Source organism: Heptranchias perlo, chromosome 6 (assembly GCF_035084215.1).
Source record: "Heptranchias perlo isolate sHepPer1 chromosome 6, sHepPer1.hap1, whole genome shotgun sequence".
In the NCBI taxonomy this organism is placed as follows: domain Eukaryota; kingdom Metazoa; phylum Chordata; class Chondrichthyes; order Hexanchiformes; family Hexanchidae; genus Heptranchias; species Heptranchias perlo.
Genome location: NC_090330.1, coordinates 47547028 through 47568122, shown reverse-complemented (window position 1 = coordinate 47568122; position 21095 = coordinate 47547028). Strand labels below are relative to the sequence as shown.

Sequence of the window (21095 nt, the reverse complement as noted above, 5' to 3'; positions counted from 1 at the left end):
TTTTGCCTTTTTAGGGGTATGTACTGGCTTTTTATTATACCAAATACTTCTATGAATACCTCCCACTGTATCCCAGTGGACTGCTGAGTGAAGGAACATAGATTCCCATGCAGTCAAGATCAGAAAGTCAATGGAGAGTGCCAAAAATAAGACTATATGCCATTTCCTCCAAATGAACACCAATAAAAGGTAGAGGGTTTTGTTTAATGTGTATGCATTCACTAACTGAGAATGGGACCACATTCATCTGCTGAGTACTTTTGATGATTTGCCACACTTTTTCGCACCCTCTGAGCTTGTCCCAATGTTTTTAAAAATTCTTTTCTGGGGATTTCTTTCCCTTCTTTTGCTTCCTAATCTATCATAAACTAAAGTGGCAGGGGGTTGGGAACCTGAGCAGGGAGAGAGAGGAAAGCGTAACAGGAAGGGACAGAAGGTATGGAGTAATAGGTAAAGTGTTAAAAAAGGAAAAAGCAGGAACTAAGCGTCACAAAACAGATTTGAAAGTTCTTTATCTGAATGCACGTAGCATTCGTAATAAAATGGACGAGTTAACGGCACAAATAACTACGTATGGGTATGATCTTGTGGCCATTACAGAAACATGGCTGCAGGGTGACAACGACTGGGAATTAAATATGCCAGGGTATTTAACAATCAGGAAGGACAGGCAGGAAGGAAGGGGAGGTGGGGTGGCTATGTTAATAAAGGAAGGAATCACTGTAATACAGAGAAATGATATTGGGACAAAGCATCAAGATAATGAAACAGTTTGGGTGGAGATAAGGAATAATAAGGGAAAAAAAACATTAGTGGGCGTAGTATATAGGCCTCCTAATAGTTGCAACTCTGCTGGAAGAAGTATTAATCAGGAGATAGTCGGGGCATGTAATAAGGGAACAGCCATAATTATGGGGGATTTTAATTATCATATTAACTGGACAAATCAAATTGGGCAGAGCAGCCTTGAGGACGAGTTCATTGAGTGCATCAGGGATGGATTTCTTGAGCAGTATGTAACTTATCCTACAAGGGGGCAGGCAACCTTGGACCTGGTCCTGTGTAATGAGTCAGGATTAATTAATAATGTCCTAGTTAAGGATCCCCTTGGAACGAGCGACCACAACATGGTTGAATTCCATATCCAATTAGAGGGTGAGAAGGTTGATTCTCAAACAAGCGTACTGAGCTTGAATAAAGGAGACTATGATGGTATGAGAGCGGAATTGATTAAAGTGGACTGGGAAAATAGATTAAAGGGTAAGACGGTACATGAGCAGTGGTGTTCATTTAGGGAGTTATTTTACAACTTTCAAAATAAATATATTCCACTGAGGAAAAAAGGGTGTAAAAGAAATGACAGCCATCCGTGGCTAAGTAAAGAAATCAAGGATAGTATCCGACTAAAAACAAGGACATATAAGGTAGCCAAACTTAGTGGGAGGATAGAAGATTGGGAATTCTTCAAAAGACAGCAAAAAGTAACTAAAGGATTGATTAAGAAAGGGAAGTTAGATTATGAAAAGAAATTAGCAAAAAATATAAAAACAGATAGCAAGAGTTTCTATAGTTATATAAAAAGAAAAAGGGTGGCTAAGGCAAACATAGGTCCCTTAGAGGATGAGACCGGGAAATTAATGGTGGGAAACATGGAGATGGCAAAAATGCTGAACAAATATTTTGTTTCAGTCTTTACAGTAGAGGACACTAAGAATATCCCAACACTGGACAAACAGGGGACTCTCGGGGGGGAGGAGCTAAATACGATTAAAATCACTCAGGAGATGGTACTCAGTAAAATAATGGGACTCAAGGCGGATAAATCCCCTGGACCTGATGGCTTCCATCCTAGGGTCTTGAGGGAAGTGGCAGTAGGGATTGTGGATGCTTTGGTGATAGTTTTCCAAAATTCCCTGGACTCAGGAGAGGTCCCGGCAGATTGGAAAACTGCTAATGTAACACCGTTATTTAAAAAGGGTAGTAGGCAGAAGGCTGGAAATTATAGGCCAGTTAGCTTAACATCTGTGGTGGGTAAAATTTTGGAGTCTATTATTAAGGAGACAGTAACGGAATATTTAGATAAGCATAATTTAATAGGACAAAGTCAGCATGGCTTTATGAAGGGGAAGTCATGTCTGACAAATTTGCTTGAGTTCTTCGAGGATATAACGTATAGGGTGGATAAAGGGGAACCAGTGGACATAGTGTATTTAGACTTCCAGAAGGCATTCGACAAGGTGCCACATAAAAGATTATTACTTAAGATAAAAAATCACGGGATTGGGGGTAATATTCTGGCATGGGTGGAGGATTGGTTATCGAACAGGAAGCAGAGAGTTGGGATAAATGGTTCATTTTCGGACTGGCAACCAGTAACCAGTGGTGTTCCACAGGGGTCGGTGCTGGGTCCCCAACTCTTTACAATCTATATTAACGATTTGGAGGAGGGGACCGAGTGCAACATATCAAAATTTGCAGATGATACAAAGATGGGAGGGAAAGTAGAGAGTGAGGAGGACATAAAAAACCTGCAAGGGGATATAGACAGGCTGGGTGAGTGGGCGGAGATTTGGCAGATGCAATATAATATTGGAAAATGTGAGGTTATGCACTTTGGCAGGAAAAATCAGAGAGCAAGTTATTTTCTTAATGGCGAGAGACTGGAAAGTACTGCAGTACAAAGGGATCTGGGGGTCCTAGTGCAAGAAAATCAAAAAGTTGGTATGCAGGTGCAGCAGGTGATCAAGAAAGCCAACGGAATGTTGGCTTTTATTGCTAGGGGGATAGAATATAAAAACAAGGAGGTATTGCTGCAGTTATATAAGGTATTGGTGAGACCGCACCTGGAATACTGCATACAGTTTTGGTCTCCATACTTAAGAAAAGACATACTTGCTCTCGAGGCAGTACAAAGAAGGTTCACTCGGTTAATCCCGGGGATGAGGGGGCGGACATATGAGGAGAGGTTGAGTAGATTGGGACTCTACTCATTGGAGTTCAGAAGAATGAGAGGCGATCTTATTGAAACATATAAGATTGTGAAGGGTCTTGATCGGGTGGATGCAGTAAGGATGTTCCCAAAGATGGGTGAAACTAGAACTAGGGGGCATAATCTTAGAATAAGGGGCTGCTCTTTCAAAACTGAGATGAGGAGAAACTTCTTCACTCAGAGGGTGGTAGGTCTGTGGAATTTGCTGCCCCAGGAAGCTGTGGAAGCTACATCATTAGATAAATTTAAAACAGAAATAGACAGTTTCCTAGAAGTAAAGGGAATTAGGGGTTATGGGGAGCGGGCAGGAAATTGGACATGAAGCTGAGTTCGGATCGGTCAATGCCCTGTGGGTGGCGGAGAGGGCCCAGGGGCTATGTGGCCGGGTCCTGCTCCGACTTCTTGTGTTCTTTAGATTTGTGGTTGGGATCAGATCAGCCATGATCTTATTGAATGGCGGAGCAGGCTCGAGGGGCCGATTGGCCTACTCCTGCTCCAATTTCTTATGTTCTTATGTTCTTAGTGCATTATCTGTAGCATAGTACATTAGTACACCAAAATACTGAGCCCACCCGATAACTTCATTCTTAAGGTGGAGAAAATATTTATGCAACACTGTTTAATACTGAAGAGTTTCCAAGTCCCTTCTGAAAACCTATAGATCTCGTACTTATAGATTATAAGAGAAACATATAGTGTCTTTTTGACATTTTGTATTCAGTCTTGCCTTGGTTATGACTTAAGACTTCATTCCAGATGTACCACAATGCCTATTTCTTCTGCCAGGGGTCTTGACCGGGTCCTTTTCTTTCTCCAGGTGATGGAGAACCTCTTCAAGACTGCAACTTCACATATTCTTTCAACAAGTCCTGATGATGTTGAACTCTTCCACAAATATGTAGCTCCAGGACACAAGGTTTGTCATCTCAGCTCTTGCAGTCAGAAGAGTTGTTTAATTTTCATGTTTTCTGCACTGAGATATAGAAATTCAAAGTAGCATTTATATACCATTAGAAACACAGAAGTACAATTATATCAGCTTTTGTACAAAATTCCTAGAATTGTAACATTTATATAAAGAAAAATACCAGAATTGCAAAATTCTTGCAGACATGGCAGTTTTGATGAAGGGCCCACACCCGAAATGTTAACTCATCTGTTGTCTCTGCAGATGCTGCCTGACCTGCCAAGTGTTTCCAGCATTTTCCGTTTTTGTTGCAGATTTCCATCACCTGCAGTTTTCATTGCTTTTTGTTAGTATTCTAAGGGTTTATCTTTTCCACCCCAGAAAGATGGAGCATCCTTTTGATTAACATATGAAAAGAGATTGTGAATTTTAATACCACATTCTAAAAGGGTGCAAAGTGTGAACCGTTATGCTTACGTGTTGATACATTTGTGTAGGTGAAGCTGTTCAGTTTCTGAACTAGTAAAATATTAAGAATTGTAAAATGACACCAGAAAAGATCATTTCAAATGAAACAAAAGCAAAATGCGACGGATGCCGGAAATCTGAAATAAAAACAGAAAATACTGGAAACACTGAGCAGGTCAGGCAGCATCTGTGGAGAGAGAAACAGAGTTATTGAGCAGCATTTTAGCACCCGCTATCTGGTGCGTTCTTGGCGGGGGGGCCCCGAAAATCGTGAAATCCCCGAGCGGGACCGGAGCCCGCCTTGAACCCGCGCACTTCCAGGTTCCCCACTGATGCGCCGGCGTGCGCGCGCAGCCCCCGCTGGTGGGAATCCCGCAGGCAATTAAAGCCGGCAGGATGCCACTTGAAAGTATTTATTTGGCTTGTTCAGGTCATTAACTGACCTGATTAAGGGATTATGTGAGGAGGGATGGGATTTTGGAGCAAACTGGGACTGTTTCCCACACTGGGGGAAACACTCCCAGTCCAAATGGACGTGTTGCAGCTGTCAGCCTGTGGCAGCTGCAAAGGTCCATTTGATAGGTGGTGGGGGGGGAGACCCTCACTCATTGCAGGAGGCCACTCTGTCACTTGGGACAAAGTTTGGCCTCCACCACCCACTCCCTGACAATCAAAGTCACCAACTTGCACACTTACCCCGGTGTCCAGACACATGTACCTACCTTGCGGACCCCCTCAGATGTACATCTTCCGGATGGGGGCCGCCGTAGCTGCAGTCATGACCTCCTCGGAGGGCGAACAGCATCACCAGCCTCGCCATCCACGCCGTCCATCTCTGACACGTGGAGCTCCACAACAGAGTGCTGTGACACATCCACCTGTACAGCAGGAGGGAGGGCAACCGCAGAGAGAGCTGCGTCGCAGAGGGCACTACCCTCGCCACATGGTCCACAGACCGAGGCTCAGCTTCCTGGACCTCTCTGAGCAGCAGTGCACACGGAGGCTCAGAGTCACTCGACATGTAGTCGTGGACATCTGCAGCCTCTTTCATGCCGAGCTGCTCCTGGCTGGCCCGAGCACCATCTTCTTACCTGTCGCTGTCAAAGTCACCACTGCCCTCAACAACCTCTCCTCCGCATCCTTCCAGGGTGCCACCGGGGACATCGCCGACATCTCTCAGCCGTCTGCACAAAAGAGCCCTGCAAATACACCTACACCCACTCTGCAGTGACACAATGGGTGGCATCAGTTGTGGGTCTTCATAGTGAGCCTCAGGAAAGGGCATTATTGCACAGACCAGACAAGATTCGCAAAGACATGGCAGTAGTGGTGCCAATATAATATGTGATGTGAGTTGGTCAGAAATTCATTATAAGTAACAACCATGACAAACCCTCAAACACCCTTTCATGCATCCCCTTCATGCTCACGACACGTCTGCCTTTCGCTGCCTACTGCACATATGTGATGCATGCCCTGTGGCTGCAGCACAGGTAGTGGCAGGTTGGGTGAGGCTGGCCGTGAAAGAGATGCATGAGAGGGTGCGTACGAGATAGAGCCATGAGATTGTATGAGGATTGGATTGAGTGGTAGTGGCGGGATCAGTACTGGCGAGGTGAGTAGGTGCAGGTACGATGAGGATGAGGTTTGAGTGGGTATGAGGGGTGATGTGACAGAGTGGTGTTGGCAGTGCTGAAGGAGATGTGGGTTGGGGGCGGTGATGTGGCAGACGGAGTGTAGGGGAAAGAGTAAGTGTTCCCACTTTGGCTGACCGACAGGTCATTGCAGTGCCTCCTGCACTGTATGCAGGTGGGCGATATGTTGGTGGTGCAGGTGACCTCCTCTGCCACCTCGAGCCAGGCCTTCCTGGTGGCAGAGGCAGGCCGCTTCCTCCCACCTGCCGGGAGGAAGATCTCTGTCCTCCCCCTCCTCCTCACCCCATGTATTGATACCTGGAGTGAGGCATCATTAAACTGGGAGCAGCCTTCCCCCTGGGCTGCTCCATGCTGTAATTTTTTCTGTTTGTTGCAGCATCTGTCAGTGGAGGACTGCCCCTTTAAATAGAGCTCCTCCAGCTGACAGACCTTACTGCGCATGCGCAGCCCGCCCGACGCGCAGATCAGCAGTGGGGAACCCGGAGGACCAGGTAATTGGCTCCAATTAGTGGATTGGATGATACAATCGCGCAGGAAGCTGACTAATTTCACCGGGCGCGTTACCCACGCGCCCGATAGCCCCCCCCCTGCCGAGAACCCGCAGCCCTGCTAACATCGGGCCCAATGTTTCAGGTCGATGACCTTTCATCAGAACTGGAAGATTTTAGAGATGAACAGCTTTTAAGCAAATACAATAGAGACAGGGAAAAGGGGGGCAGGAAAAGAACAAAAGGGAAAGGCCTGTGATCGGGTGGCGGGCAGGAGTGATTCAGATTGAAAAGGGATGATGATGCAAGGGAAAAGGTGGTGATAATGACTTGTCTGATTCAGTAAAAATCCCTGAGCTGGCAAGGAACTTAAAACTTTTTGTAGAATGTGCTGGGCTGCTACACACCTTTCTATAAAGAGATTACTGATTAATTTTAGTCTTTTATTTGTAGGGAAGGTTGGAACAGATGCTCAAAAATACATTTCAAGTGTAAGTGAATTACTTTACTTTTTTTTTAAAAAGCATGTTTAACTTTACTGTTCTGTGATTTGATTTTTATTGTTTTTGATGAGAAATGCAGAAGGTTTGGATTTCTTTGATTCTACATATGGAGCTTTTGTGTATGTTTTGTTTTTTCACTTTTGATATTGGAAGCATAATTTCTGGTCATGTTAAACTTAGCTGAAGAAAATGTAAAAATATTATGTTAAAATAGGAAATTAAAGGGACACGTTGGCTTCCAGGTGTGATGATTGTGGTTAATCTGAACCTCTTCAATGTAATTGTAATACAAATGTAATTTTTAGGCTTTCCTATACTGAAGCGATTGACGTTTTGCAGAGAAGTATGGAAACCTTCAAATTTGAACCAAAGGTAAAGAACATTGCCTGAATATGGATGTATTTTTTGAGATTTCAACAGTGCTATTAGACATCTAACATTTAACCATTTAAATCAGATTGCTTTTCTAGTGCAGCTGCTAAATTTATTGACAAATAATCTCTTAATATCCAGCTTTGAGCTAGTGATTTTTATGTTTTTGTATAAAACCTTCTATAGCTATTCTGTCAAATATAGTTTTTAAACATGACCATTAACAAGAAGATAAGGAAATCACTTGTTCAAGAAGTATCATTTTAGTGCCCTAGATTCATTCAGTATATTTAAAGGGGATAATTTCTGACAGTAATTATACTTCCAGTAGTGCTCACTTTTTTCTGGTATATTTTCTGCAAATGAACTGAGGAAAAAATGAACTGTTTCCATATTTTTCTTTGTGAGCACTTGTACATATGTTTTAGAATCAACAACAACAACTTGCATTTATATAGCACCTTTAACATAGTAAAACATTCCAAGGTGCTTCACAGGAGTGTTATCACTGGAGTTTGTATAGCTGAAGGAGGTTGCAGAGATGGGGAGGGGCGAGACCATGGATGGATTTGAAAACAAGGATGAGAATTTTCAACTCAAGGCATTGCCAGACTGGGAGCCAATGTAGGTCAGCGAGCACAAGAGTGATGGGTGAACGGGACTTGGTGCGAGTTAGGATACCAGCAGAATTTTGGATGAGCTCAAGTTTATGGAGGGGAATCTAAAGTATATGTAGCTTATTGTTAACATTCAGCTTTCTTCTCTGATCAGTATCTCAGCCTTTTTGAGTGCTCTTCTAACCTTTTGCTTTTGTTTTCCTTCTCTATTCTTTCCCTTTATTTTCATATCCAGATCCTGAGCTGAACAGTATGAATGTTGTAACAAGATGACCATTGAACAATTTTGTTGGCTGTTCTAGTTTTGAAAAGCACAGGTGTTTGTGTTAATCAGGTATTCTCTTGAATACACTGCCCAGATTTGTATTCCCACTAGGAATCCTTTAGGGATTGAAAAGATGTAGTGTAGGGTTAAGTAATTTCACATGAAGTATTTCTTCAGTATGTAATCTAGAACAGTAGGCTGTTAAAACAGATGCATCATTTTAGTTATCTTCTATTGAAGGACTCTTATTTAGAGCCAGAAACAGTCATTTTAATCCATCTCCTTCAATGCAGATGCAGTCTGAAATAGATCCTGCAGCAGTAATTTCTCCAGTCTTTGTTTTGTAGAAGAGTGATTTCTGAAGTACCGAGCGTGATTGGATTTTAAAATATAATAGATTTTTGTTAGCATTTTCCTGTTTCTGGAATTTTTGTGTCCTGAACAATTAGCAGTTGTTCTCCCTGTAATTCAACACACAGTGATATCCATCTATGCTATTAAGGTTGTTCAAAATACTGGAACACAAAATAACATGCATACAATTGTTTTTTTTAAACCCAGTAACCAGTTCTTGATTTTAGCAATAGCGTACATGCCAGTCAACGCCTTCCATACTCCGATTAAAAGCAGTCAGCGGTGTGGTCTGGGACGCACTAACCTTTAATCACTTAAATCTGATTCAATTCCACTTAGTATTGGAAAAACATATGATAATGGATAATGCATTGTGCAGTGCCAGTAGTCGTACAGCGCTCTCCCTTAAGTTGAACAAAACTCGTCAGTGTTTTTAAACAGAAAAAAATTGTTCTCATTGTTTGTATATAAAGTATAAAACAGTTGATGCCTGGGGATATGATTTTATCTGGATGTGAGTGATTGTTTTAAGATATGAATGAGGGGTTCCTTTACACTTGTGAAGTAATGTGCACCCCATGCATTCACTGCCTACTCGTGATAAATTGGAACAAACATGCCTAACTACAACCAAAGAAGAACAGGTGTAAGACTTGTTGACTCTTGTATCTTTTATTGTACTCAGCTTGTGGGATTTGAAAACTTATGAAAGACTTACCCTGATCAAGTGTGTGTATGTGTCTTCAACATTCCTGTATTTAGTTCCTTCCAGTTGATTCTACAGTTTAATGCATGAAAAGAACATATAAGAGAAAGAAAGTTACTGACTCTTATTCCACCAAATGCTCTCTTCTAGTTTGGTTTCTGTCACTGAACAGTGGCTTTTTTAAAATTACTTGGGTAATTCCAATTAAAGGAACATGTCTTTATAAATGGTTCCCAGGCACTGAATGGGGCTATCATAGCCATTTGGAAGCAAATCCAAAGCATAATTTAGCTGTTACTTTTTCTGTTACAACTTTTATAATTGTCAATAAAATGAGACAATAATTTCATTAGATTGTACCTGGTAGGGATAATGTTTACATGATATTATATCTGGTATGCAGCAAACATGATTCCCTAATTGTGTTTCAGCCACAACATCATATCTATGAAAGGTATTCTGCAGTGCTTAATCTTTGAATACTTTTATGAAGCTGGAAAGGAATGTTCTTTTAAAAGCAAGTAGTTAAAGGACAATTAAGTAGTGTTTAATTTTTTTAAACTCTTTAAATCATCATTGTGTAGTACTGTACTTAAACTAAGTTGGAAGCAGATTGGCATTTAATAAATATTTGTATTATCGAATGAATGTATATAACAGCTCTATGCCTCTGCATACGTCATATTAAATTATTTCTGTAGATCTTTGTACTGTACATTAGTGGTGAAGTAAATATTGACTGTCATCTTTTACAGTGGGGCTGTGACCTACAGACTGAGCACGAGAAGTATCTGGTGAAGCACTGTGGCAATATCCCTGTTTTTGTAATTAATTATCCTTATGACATCAAGCCCTTCTATGCCAGAGATAATCAGGATGGACCTCAGCATACAGTAAGCAGAAATTGTATGATTTATGTGCTGAGCATTATTGTATCTGACATAAATCCATTAACTCATCTCCTCTGGTGATCGGAGACATGATATTTTCAATTCTACTGATCCTCCAGATTCTGACCGAATTTAGTTCTTGCACTATTTTTTGTTTAAACAAAATGTTGCCTGTAACTATGATATAAGTAAAGTAAAAATCTTAGAGAATGGCAAATGTTATTTGAGAAGCAATAAAAAGTGATTGTACCACACTGCTACAAACAGCGTTATGATATAAATCTATGTCCTGTCTCCCTTCAATTTTCACCTTTTACAAACGATCAGCCTTATTGAAATTATACATATTTTTGAATAGCTTTTGATGTCCAGTGAGAAATTGTCAATTAAAATTTGTCAAAAGTATTTTTGTAGACCATTAAGTAAATAAAGAAAACAAGTTCCACATTAATTACAATAATAAAGGACAATGTTTAAATTTGATAAATCCTCCAAATGCCCAAAATAAAATGAAACACACACGCAGCTTACAGTGGTTGGATTAAGTTACTGTTGACACTCATACACTGTTCCATCGAGCAGCAAGTGAATTAATGAATGTTAACCAAGAAGTTGAAAATAGATTGCATCATCTTAGATGTGATGATAATGTATGCGTTGCTTTATATAATATCTGTGTCATACCCCTAAATGTGAATCTTCTTGTTTATTTCAAAGTTAGCAACACAACTGGTATTTTAAGATTGAGAAATAACGGTTTGGGCAGAACAGAATTTGCCAGAGACAAGCCAAGTTAGTGCTGAGCACTTCTATACTTTTGTAGATATTCCTTACCAGTGTCAATTACTTTTTGTCTGCCTCCAGCTTAAATTTTAGTTGAATCGAGATAGGTTTGAGATGTCAGCAGAATACTTGGAGTGCTATCAACTGCTAATGAAACTGACTTGTCCTTTGTGACATACAATCCATTTCTATGAAAAATGTTACTTCTGAAATAGAACTTATAGATTTCCTTATTGTCGTCTTGTATGTTTACAACATGTGCTAAGAGTTGAGTGTGGTTACAGGCCCATAATCTAGACAGTTTGTAGCATCGGTAACAGGTCCTCAGTTCAGTGCAAGGAAAACGGAGGCAGGTCTTGTCAACTGGTGCCTTGTGAAGCTACTGGAACCAAAACATTTTATTTTTCACTGTAATTCAAACTTTTAAAACATTCAGTAACTCCATAAGAAGTTTTGAGACCAACTAATAAGTAATGCCTGTGCCTTGTGATGCTGTATTCTGATGCCAGCATGGCAGCAAGTATTTGTAAAAGACAGACAAATTATATTAAGCCTCTTCAGACAAGACTGAAAATTTGACTTAATTTGAAATACTGTACATAACCTTAGCATTCTGTGGTATTGCCTGCTAGGTGGCAGCAGTGGATCTTCTGGTGCCTGGAATAGGAGAACTATATGGTGGCAGTTTAAGGGAGGAGCGACTTGATCTGCTGCAATCCCGTCTAAAACAGTAAGTGTAAATCCCAAAGTGGTTTACTTTCATATATACAAAAAACCCACCATAAGTACATTTGTCACCACTGGATTTGTTAGATAATATTGTATGTTTAGCTGTACCCAGTCATTCATTTAAGCTGCTACTTAATGTGTTGCTTAAGAAAAAACAGTTACCAACCATGCTTGAGTTTGCTGACTGGAACATCAGACAGGATTTTTTTAATTCAAGTGTGACCGGACCAATGTGTAAATCTATGGTATTACAGTATATTATTATTTAGTAACAGCTTAAAAAAAAAGTTCAGATCAAATGTAGGATTATGTAAGATCTCAAGATATAAACATATCAGATTTCTATTTTTTAACCTTTCCTGCCTGGATGTGAAGTATAAATGAGCTCTCCAATAAATTTCTTCAAGGTACGGGCAATTATGTTCCATTGCATTTTACATGAGAAACCATTCCACACATTGAGGCATATGGAGGACCAATAACCCACCCCAGCCCCTTTTTTTCCCTCCATCCCTCACCCCAAGTGTATCACTTGGCTCTCATGCATGCATATGTAGCAATTTGCAATGTCGGCTACTGTGGGTTTAAATATGTAATTAAGGGGCATTGGATGATCTAACGACTTAGCTGCCTTTTCGTTCTCAGGCCTGTATTTGAATCAAGCTCAGATTAATGGGATGAAAATTTCTCCTCTGCAGGTACCTCATGCAATGAATTTGGAAATTTCATCCTAGTTTCTAGTGAGCACGTGCCTCTGGCATAAAACTGATGAATAATTTGATGCAGATTGGTCATATTTAGACACAGTCATCAAGATGGCGCTTGTGTGAAATGGAAAACTCAGTGATGCAGCAGATTGGGGTTACGGCACATTGTTAGGGAATGAGTTGAACTTTACCCTGCATCTGACTTTTGCTGTACCTAATGTGAGAGTATTTTATGCAGCCATGATTGTCTAAAATAGAAGTGTGTACCATTTCCCAGCACTGACATCCCTCACCTCGACCACAGTTTTTTTTTGTCATGCAATTTGAACGTGGTAGCATCCTCCTCCAGCCCTTAAATTTGATATTACTTAGAAATCTGATTCAACCATATTGATTTAGGCTCTGTTGACTGGCTGAAATCAACAGATATATTATTGTATCTTAACTCTGTCTTACTGTTCAGTATTTGTGTCAGAATAGATATCTAATATCAAGCTTTGAGTTGCCTTTCACACACAAGTAATATTTTTGAAGAATTATTTAAGGCATGTTAATGAAGCGCAGTGAAGGATCAAAGCAGTGAATCTGGGATGTGAATCAGTTATGACTGTGATTAATGTATTGTACTCTGCATTCACTAGTCAGACCACTGATGCATCAAGTAGATGTGTTGCAAGAATCCACAATGTCTTTATTTTGACTCTAACATTCTGAATAGTAAAGTAGTACTCTCAGTACAGAATTTTCTTCAAAAGATTCACATTACCCTTACAACCCTTACCATACCCTTTTTAAAGGAGAATTATCATCTCATTGGAGAGGTTAAGTTATTGAATCTTAGAGCTATCTCAGCTGTTAGAGTAGTGACAGTAGCAACCACTGTGATCTTTTCAGTAATGCAGTTTTGAAGAGTTTACACAGGATCCTCTCCAAACAGCTTCTGACCATCTGATCTCTTCAAAGTAGAATTTGCAATTGAATACCTTCCTTTCATTAATCTAAAGTCCAGCTGCTCCATGATTCTATTATCAGATTTTTTGACACTGCTTCAGAGAGGGCAGTTAGTGATTTGGCAACTATTGTCAAATTATTTGCAAAAATTGAGATCTTTAGACATAAGTTAAACTTGGATGGATTAATGTAACATTCAAATTCCTGTTACATTTAGATGCGTCAGTAATTCCCTATCGGCGATAATCAATAATTCCACAAATTCTTTTGCAACTACATTTGTGCTCTGGTGTCGTCTGTTAGGAGATGCAGTGTGTTATGGCCTGCTTTTATTTTTCCATTTACTTTACATTGAGATGTAGCTAGTCAAGATAACTACAGGTGATATCTTTCTGACAAGTGCAATAACTTCCTGCAGTTCACTCCTTTGAGGTTATTTTATTTTAACTTTTATTACATAGTATTTTGAAATATCTGCATAAACCTGCATTAAGGAGATTGTAACTGTGCAAGGAATTATTTTCAATCAGGTACTTATCCCATTTATATCTCTCCTACAATTTCCTTCTTTTAAGCATGACCCATGGGTAAAAAACTCTCCTGCAGATTCCATATGATAGTCTTTTAATTCAAGCTGAAATGAGGTATACACGCTCCATTGACAGCCGGCAGGGGAACCTGGTGGAGTGCATCTGCCAATCAGAATTGATTTCCCCTTAACTGGTCTTTTTGCAGACTGATTGAAAGCTGTGCCACACAGTGCATGCCAAATTTTGCCACAATCGGTAACATTGGTCTTTAACCAGATCTGCATCTGTATGGTAGCATAGTGGTTATGTTACTGGACTAGTAATCCAGAGGCCCGGACTAATAATCAGGAGTTATGAGTTCAAATCCAGCCACGGCAGCTGGGGAATTTAAATTCAATTAATTAAATTCAATTAATTAAATAAAATTTGGAATTAAAATACTAGTATCCGTAATGGTGGCCATGAAACTACCGGATTGTCGTAAAAACCCATCTGGTTCACTAATGTCCTTTAGGGAAGGAGACCTGCCGTCCTTACCTGGTCTGGCCTATATGTGACTCCAGACCCACAGCAATATGGTTGATTCTTAATTGCCCTCTGAAATGGCCTAGCAAGCCACTCAGTTGTACAATCTCGCTTAAAAAAAAAGTCATAATAAGAATAAAACCGGACGGACCACCTAGCACCGGACCTCTAGGCACTGAACACGACAAAGGCAAACCAAGCCCAGTCGACCCTGCAAAATCCTCCTCACTAACATCTGGGGACTTGTGCCAAAATTGGGAGAGCTGTGAGTATGGCTATGTCAGCAACAGCCTGACATAGCCATACTGACATAGCCAGACTCTTCAATCACCATCCCTGGGTATGTCCTGTCCCACCAGAGGTGGCGGTACAGTGATATACAGTCAGGAGGGAGCGACCCTGGGAGTCCTCAACATTAACTCTGGACCCCATGAAATCTCATGGCATCAGGTCAAACATGGGTAAGGAAACCTCCTGCTGATTACCACCTCCCACCCTCCCTCAGCTGATGAATCAGTCCTCCTCCATGTTGAACACCACTTGGAGGAAGCACTGAGGGTAGCAAGGGCACAGGATGTACTCTGGGTGGGGGACTTCAATGTCCATCACCAAGAGTGGCTCGGGAGCACCACCACTGTCCGAGCTGGGCGAGTCCTGAAGGACATAGCTGCTAGACTGGGCCTGCGGCAGGTGGTGAAACTTACTTGACCTCGTCCTCACCAATCTACCTATCGCAGATGCATCTGTCCATGACCGTATTGGTAGGAGTGACCACCGCACAGTCCTCATGGAGATGAAGTCCCGTCTTCGCACTGAGGACGCCATCCAACGTGTTGTATGGCACTACCACTGTGCTAAATGGCATAGATTCAGAGCAGATCGAGCAGCTCAAAACTGGGCATCCATGAGGCACTGTGGGCCATCAGCAGCAGCAGAATTGTATTCCAGCACAATATGGAACCTCATGGCCCGGCATATTCCTCGCTCTACCATTACCAACAAGTCAGGGGATCAACCCTGGTTCATTGAGGAGTGCAGAAGAGCATGCCAGGAGCAGCATCAGGTGTACCTAAAAATGAGGTGCCAACCTGGTGAAGCTACAACTCAGGACCACATGCGTGCTAAACAGCGGAAGCAAGTTTCTACAGACACAGCTAAGCGATTCCACAACCAAAGGATCAGATCAAAGCTCTGCAGTCCTGCCACATCCAGTCGTGAATGGTGGTGGACAATTAAATAACTAACGGGAGGAGGAGGCCCTGTAAACATCCCCATCCTCAACGATGGTGGAGTCCAGCATGGGAGTGCAAAAGACATGGCTGATAGGTTTGCAACCATCTTCAGCCAGAAGTGTCGAGTGGACGATCCATCTCGGCCTCCTCCCAATATCCCTATCATCACGGAAGCCAGTCTTCAGCCAATTCGATTCACTCCACGTGATATCAAGAAACGGCTGAGTGCACTGGACACAGCAAAGGCTATGGGCCCCGACAACATCCCAGCTGTAGTGCTGAAGACTTGTGCTCCAGAACTAGCTGCGCCTCTAGCCAAGCTGTTCCAGTACAGCTACAACACTGGCATCTACCCGACAATGTGGAAAATTGCCCAGGTGTGTCCTGTCCACAAATAGCAGGACAAATCCAATCCGGCCAATTACCACCCATCAGTCTACTCTCGATCATCAGCAAAGTGATGGAAGGTGTCGTCGACAGTGCTATCAAGCGGCACTTACTCACCAATAACCTGCTCACCGATGCTCAGTTTGTGTTCCGCCACGACCACTCGGCTCCAGACCTCATTGCAGCCTTGGTCCAAATATGGACAAAAGAGCTGAATTCCAGAGGTGAGGTGAGAGTGACTGCCCTTGACATCAAGGCAGCATTTGACCGAGTGTGGCCAAGGAGCCCCAGTAAAATTGAAGTCAATGGGAATCAGGGGGAAAACTCTCCAGTGGCTGGAGTCATACCTAGCACAAAGGAAGATGTGGAGATGCCGGTGATGGACTGGGGTGGACAAATGTAAGGAATCTTACAACACCAGGTTATAGTCCAACAAATTTATTTTAAAATCACAAGCTTTCGGAGATTATCCCCTTCGTCAGGTGAATGACTCATTCACCTGACGAAGGGGATAATCTCCGAAAGCTTGTGATTTTAAAATAAATTTGTTGGACTATAACCTGGTGTTGTAAGATTCCTTACAAAGGAAGATGGTAGTGGTTGTTGGTGGCCAATCATCTCAGCCCCAGGACATTGCTGCAGGAGTTCCTCAAGGCAGTGTCCTAGGCCCAACCATCTTCAGCTGCTTCATCAATGACCTTCCCTCCATCATAAGGTCAGAAATGGGGATGTTCGCTGATCATTGCACAGTGTTCGGTTCCATTCGCAACCCCTCAGATAATGAAGCAATCCGAGCCCGCATGCAGCAAGACCTGGACAACATCCAAGCTTGGGCTCATAAGTGGCAAGTAACATTCACGCCACATAAGTGCCAGGGAATGACCATCTCAAACAAGAGAGAGTCTAACCACCTCCCCTTGACATTCAACGCATTACCATTGCCGAATCCCCCACCATCAACATCCTGGGGGTCACCATTGACCAGAAACTTAATTGGACCAGCCATATAAATACTGTGGCTACAAGAGCAGGTCAGAGGCTGGGTATTCTGCGGCGAATGACTCACCTCCTGACTCCCCAAAGCTTTTCCACCATCTACAAGGCACAAGTTAGGAGTGTGATGGAATACTCTCCACTTGCCTGGATGAGTGCAGCTCCAACGACACTCAAGTTGCTCGACACCATCCAGGACAAAGCAGCCCACTTGATTGGCACCCCATCCACCACCCTAAACATACACTCCCTTCACCACTGGCGCACTGTGGCTGTAGTGTGTACCATCCACAGGATGCACTGCAGCAACTCGCCAAGGCTTCTTCGACAGCACCTCCCAAACCCGCGACCCCTAGAAGGACAAGAGCAGCAGGTATATGGGAACAACACCACCTGCACGTTCCCCTCCAAGTCACACACCATCCCGACTTGGAAATATATCGCCGTTCCTTCATCGTCGCTGGGTCAAAATCCTAGAACTCCCTTCCTAACAGCACTGTGGGAGAACCTTCACCACACGGACTGCAGCGGTTCAAGAAGGCAGCTCACCACCACCTTCTCAAGGGCAATTAGGGATGGGCAATAAATGCCGGCCTTGCCAGCGACGCCCACATCCCATGAACGAATTTATAAAAATATTTCTTTTTTCTTTTTTCAATATTTCCAATATTAAATTGATGTGGAGATGCCGGTGATGGACTGGGGTGGACAAAGGTGAGGAGTCTTACAACACCAGGTTATAGTCCAACAGCTTTATTTGAAATCACAAGCTTTCGGAGCTTTCCTCCTTCGTCAGGTGAGTGACGAAGGAGGAAAGCTCCGAAAGCTTGTGATTTCATATAAAGCTGTTGGACTATAACCTGGTGTTGTAAGACTCCTTATATTAAATTGCGCATAGAGCATTTAAAAGGGATAAAAAGTGACAAACATTTCTACTCAATGCAGACTGTATTTCAATTGAAGAGCCAGTATGCAGTGTGTGCCTTTATTAAAAGCAAATAGTGTTGCTAACAATAGGCTGCAATATTTTGAACTGTTGTGGCACCCAGATCTAGCTTCAGTGTGATTTATATTGATCTTTAGATTTTAGTCAGTTGAATGAGGGGGTGAGGAGGGGCGGGTGGTTACTTGGATGGGGAAAGAAAATCTGGTTCGAGATTGGCACTGTCTGATATGGAAGAAGTCATTGATCTCATGCTGTCAGCATAGGGCACCTAAAATGGAGAAGAAGAAAAAATATTTGTTGCATCTTCAAGTTTTTGCTGAAGTCTAGAAAAGCTTTTTGCAATCTTGTGGTTGAAAGGCAAAAGATTTACCCTTATAAGCTAGTCTAATAGATTTTATTCTGTTGCAGACATGGTCTTAAAGACACTTACCAATGGTAAGGAACTACAGTTTTAAATTGAGTATTCATAAAATTATAATTTGTAATTCTAAGAATCTGATCCTTGAGTACAGTTATTATCCCTATGCATTTCTTTATTGAAGGCTTTCTGTTATGACAGTACTTTGTCTGAAGTCCTGAAATGGACCACTCCAATCCTGAGGTCTCAGTCGTCGATAAGCCTCATCATCATTACCACTGCATCCCCCTACCTTCCTCCAACTCACTGCCTTCACCCACCTGCCTAAGGAAAAAAACTTTTCTGTAGCCCCTTCACTAACTTGGTCTCCAGCTCCAAACTCTCTTCTCTGGCCCCCCCACCCGTCACAACACCTCTGCCGCTGCGGACCTATTAAATTGCTTCCTCGCCTCTGCCTTTTATGTTCTCAGTCCCATAAAATTGCTCACCATCTCCCATCCCATCTTTGTCATTCCCCCAACCCCCAACACAATCTCCATTTTTGCTCCCTTAAGTCAGAGGGCTGAAAACTCGAGTGCACCTAGTTCGTAACTGGTCCAGTCATTCATTGCCAGATTTGGCTCAGCCATGTGAAACACTACCATGCCTTGCTCTTCTCGGCCAAATCCTCCTCCTACGTTTGGGGAGCAAGGCCAACCTTTCGGTCAAAGACATCTTTTCACCAACACAAAAAACCTCCTCAAATCCCTTTCCTCCACTCTCATCGCTAATACCAAGTGTGACAAGTTCATGGATTTCACATCTCTAAGATTGAGACCAGCTACCTCAGCACTACCTCCTCTTCCCTCCCCCCCCCGCCCCACATTCTCGACCCCCTCTTCTCTCTCTTTTTGCCACTCTCTCTCTCTCACTCAATCACACACACACACACACACACACACACACACACACACACGCACACACACACACACACACACAGTTTTCCACCTACTGTTAGATTTGATCCCCTGTCACTTTACAGTTTCTCTCCCATCTCCCTTCCCTCGCCAAGCTCATCGCTTCCATGAGCGTGGCCTCCTATTCCCTCAATACCTTTCCCACTGAACGCTTAACCATTGAACTACCCTTTCTGGCCCTCATGCTAGCTAACATTGTTAATGGATCCTTTGTTCAAGCACTGTTCCTTGCTTTCACTTTCAGCCCTGGCAAAACTCCGCACCCTTGCCACTGGCTCCTTCTCCCTCTATAGCCATTTGCTCAGGCTGACCATATAAATCTTGGTATCCTGTCAGACCTATAACTGAGCTTCAACCCCCACATGCTATCCATCACTAAGATCACTTCGTTCCACATTGAGTGGTTAGGTGTCTGTTTCTTTATTTTATCTATTTTTACTCCCCCCTCTGTAAAGCACAGTGAAACATTGTTCTGCATTGGAGGCACAGTAGACATGCCGATGGTTGTGTAGCTCTGCGATAAGTGCTTAACCCACTCTCATTAATTTGATATCTCCATTGGTTATGAAAGCAATTTGTACGGCCAGTGGACTAATGAACTATGTAGAGTATCATTTTCATAGTGATCTTGATCTACATTAAATCTTTGTTTGTAGTAGTCTAACTTCACTAGTATCTACAGTTGCTGTCACACTATGGATTAGAGCAGATTCCAATAAGTTGACTATTAAATGAACTGTTATAAACATATAAATCCTTAAGCTGCATCATATTGTATTCTCTGCTGCATAGCAGCATTGATGCAAGCACAACCCATAAATATGTAATCTTGGTTCACCACCTCCAATTTGTATTTTCATGGCTCAACTAAATACTGAAATTGCCTATGTATGGTGGCACACCAATAGCATGCTGTACAAGATACTTTTATGTGAATACTAGACAGTATTGTACAGTGAATACTGTAAAATGTACTTAAATAATTGCATAAGCATAATTTAATTTTAAAATCGTTGATCCACCCATAACTGCACCAAGCAGACTTCTTGACAAACTGGATATGCCCCTATTGCATCCAACTCTGAACTGTAATTGACACACTGCAGTTAAATCACAAAATGTACATAATGCTTCTGCTTTTAAATTAACTCATCTCTTATAGGTATGAAGAACTTCGTCAGTTTGGATCAGTACCACATGGAGGATTTGGATTGGGATTCGAGCGATATTTGCAGTGTATCTTGGGTGTTGAGAACATTAAAGATGTTGTTCCATTTCCAAGGTTTTCTCACTCTTGCTTTTTATAGTAACCTTCGAGGAATAAATCACGTTTTATGCTAAACAGAAGTTTTTTTGGTTCAAGAAATATTGAACCTTGCAAATTGAGAGTATTTTCTTGCACTGTACAGTATTTTAATTAGTTCTTAAACATTGACCTACGAAATGGATATTTCTGTTGTGATTTGTATTCAGTATCAAGGAAGGTGATCCATTATTGTAATCTGAAACAATGTCAAAATAAAATGCATTTGAATAAAGTGAAACTGAAAATTCAGAAACATTTTGTGGCAGTAGTTGTACTCATTTCTGATAATACTGGAAAAACATTCCCACAGTACATCCTTCTTTATATAATGAAAGACTAACTGTGTCTGAGCACCTTCACCATGGTTCTGTAGATTTCTGTAGGATTGGTAATCTTTGTTCTCGACTGATTTCTCTTGCTACCCAAGGGTTTTTAACTTTTATTTCTCTTTCTTTTCCTTTCAGCAAGGCCATACTCA

The 21095-nt window shown here is 41.9% G+C and overlaps 1 protein-coding gene across 7 annotated transcripts in view; it reads left to right on the top strand.

Annotated features, from left to right (window-relative positions):
- The window catches only part of nars2 (asparaginyl-tRNA synthetase 2, mitochondrial), a 70163-nt gene extending 49293 nt beyond the window's left edge, over positions 1-20870 (top strand). For 5 of the 7 annotated variants that reach the window (XM_067986248.1, XM_067986251.1, XM_067986253.1 and 2 more), the window contains 7 exons: positions 3807-3905; positions 6961-6998; positions 7316-7382; positions 10080-10217; positions 11630-11727; positions 18406-18432; positions 20474-20870. In XM_067986248.1, the coding sequence (XP_067842349.1) occupies positions 3807-3905; positions 6961-6998; positions 7316-7382; positions 10080-10217; positions 11630-11727; positions 18406-18432; positions 20474-20618 (612 nt within the window). In that variant the 3' untranslated portion in view covers positions 20619-20870. Of the gene's footprint in view, positions 1-3806; positions 3906-6960; positions 6999-7315; positions 7383-10079; positions 10218-11629; positions 11728-12424; positions 12835-18405; positions 18433-20473 lie in introns of those variants that run through there. The other 2 variants (XM_067986249.1, XM_067986250.1) reach the window with 2 other exon arrangements.
- Positions 20871-21095: the final 225 nt, after the last annotated feature.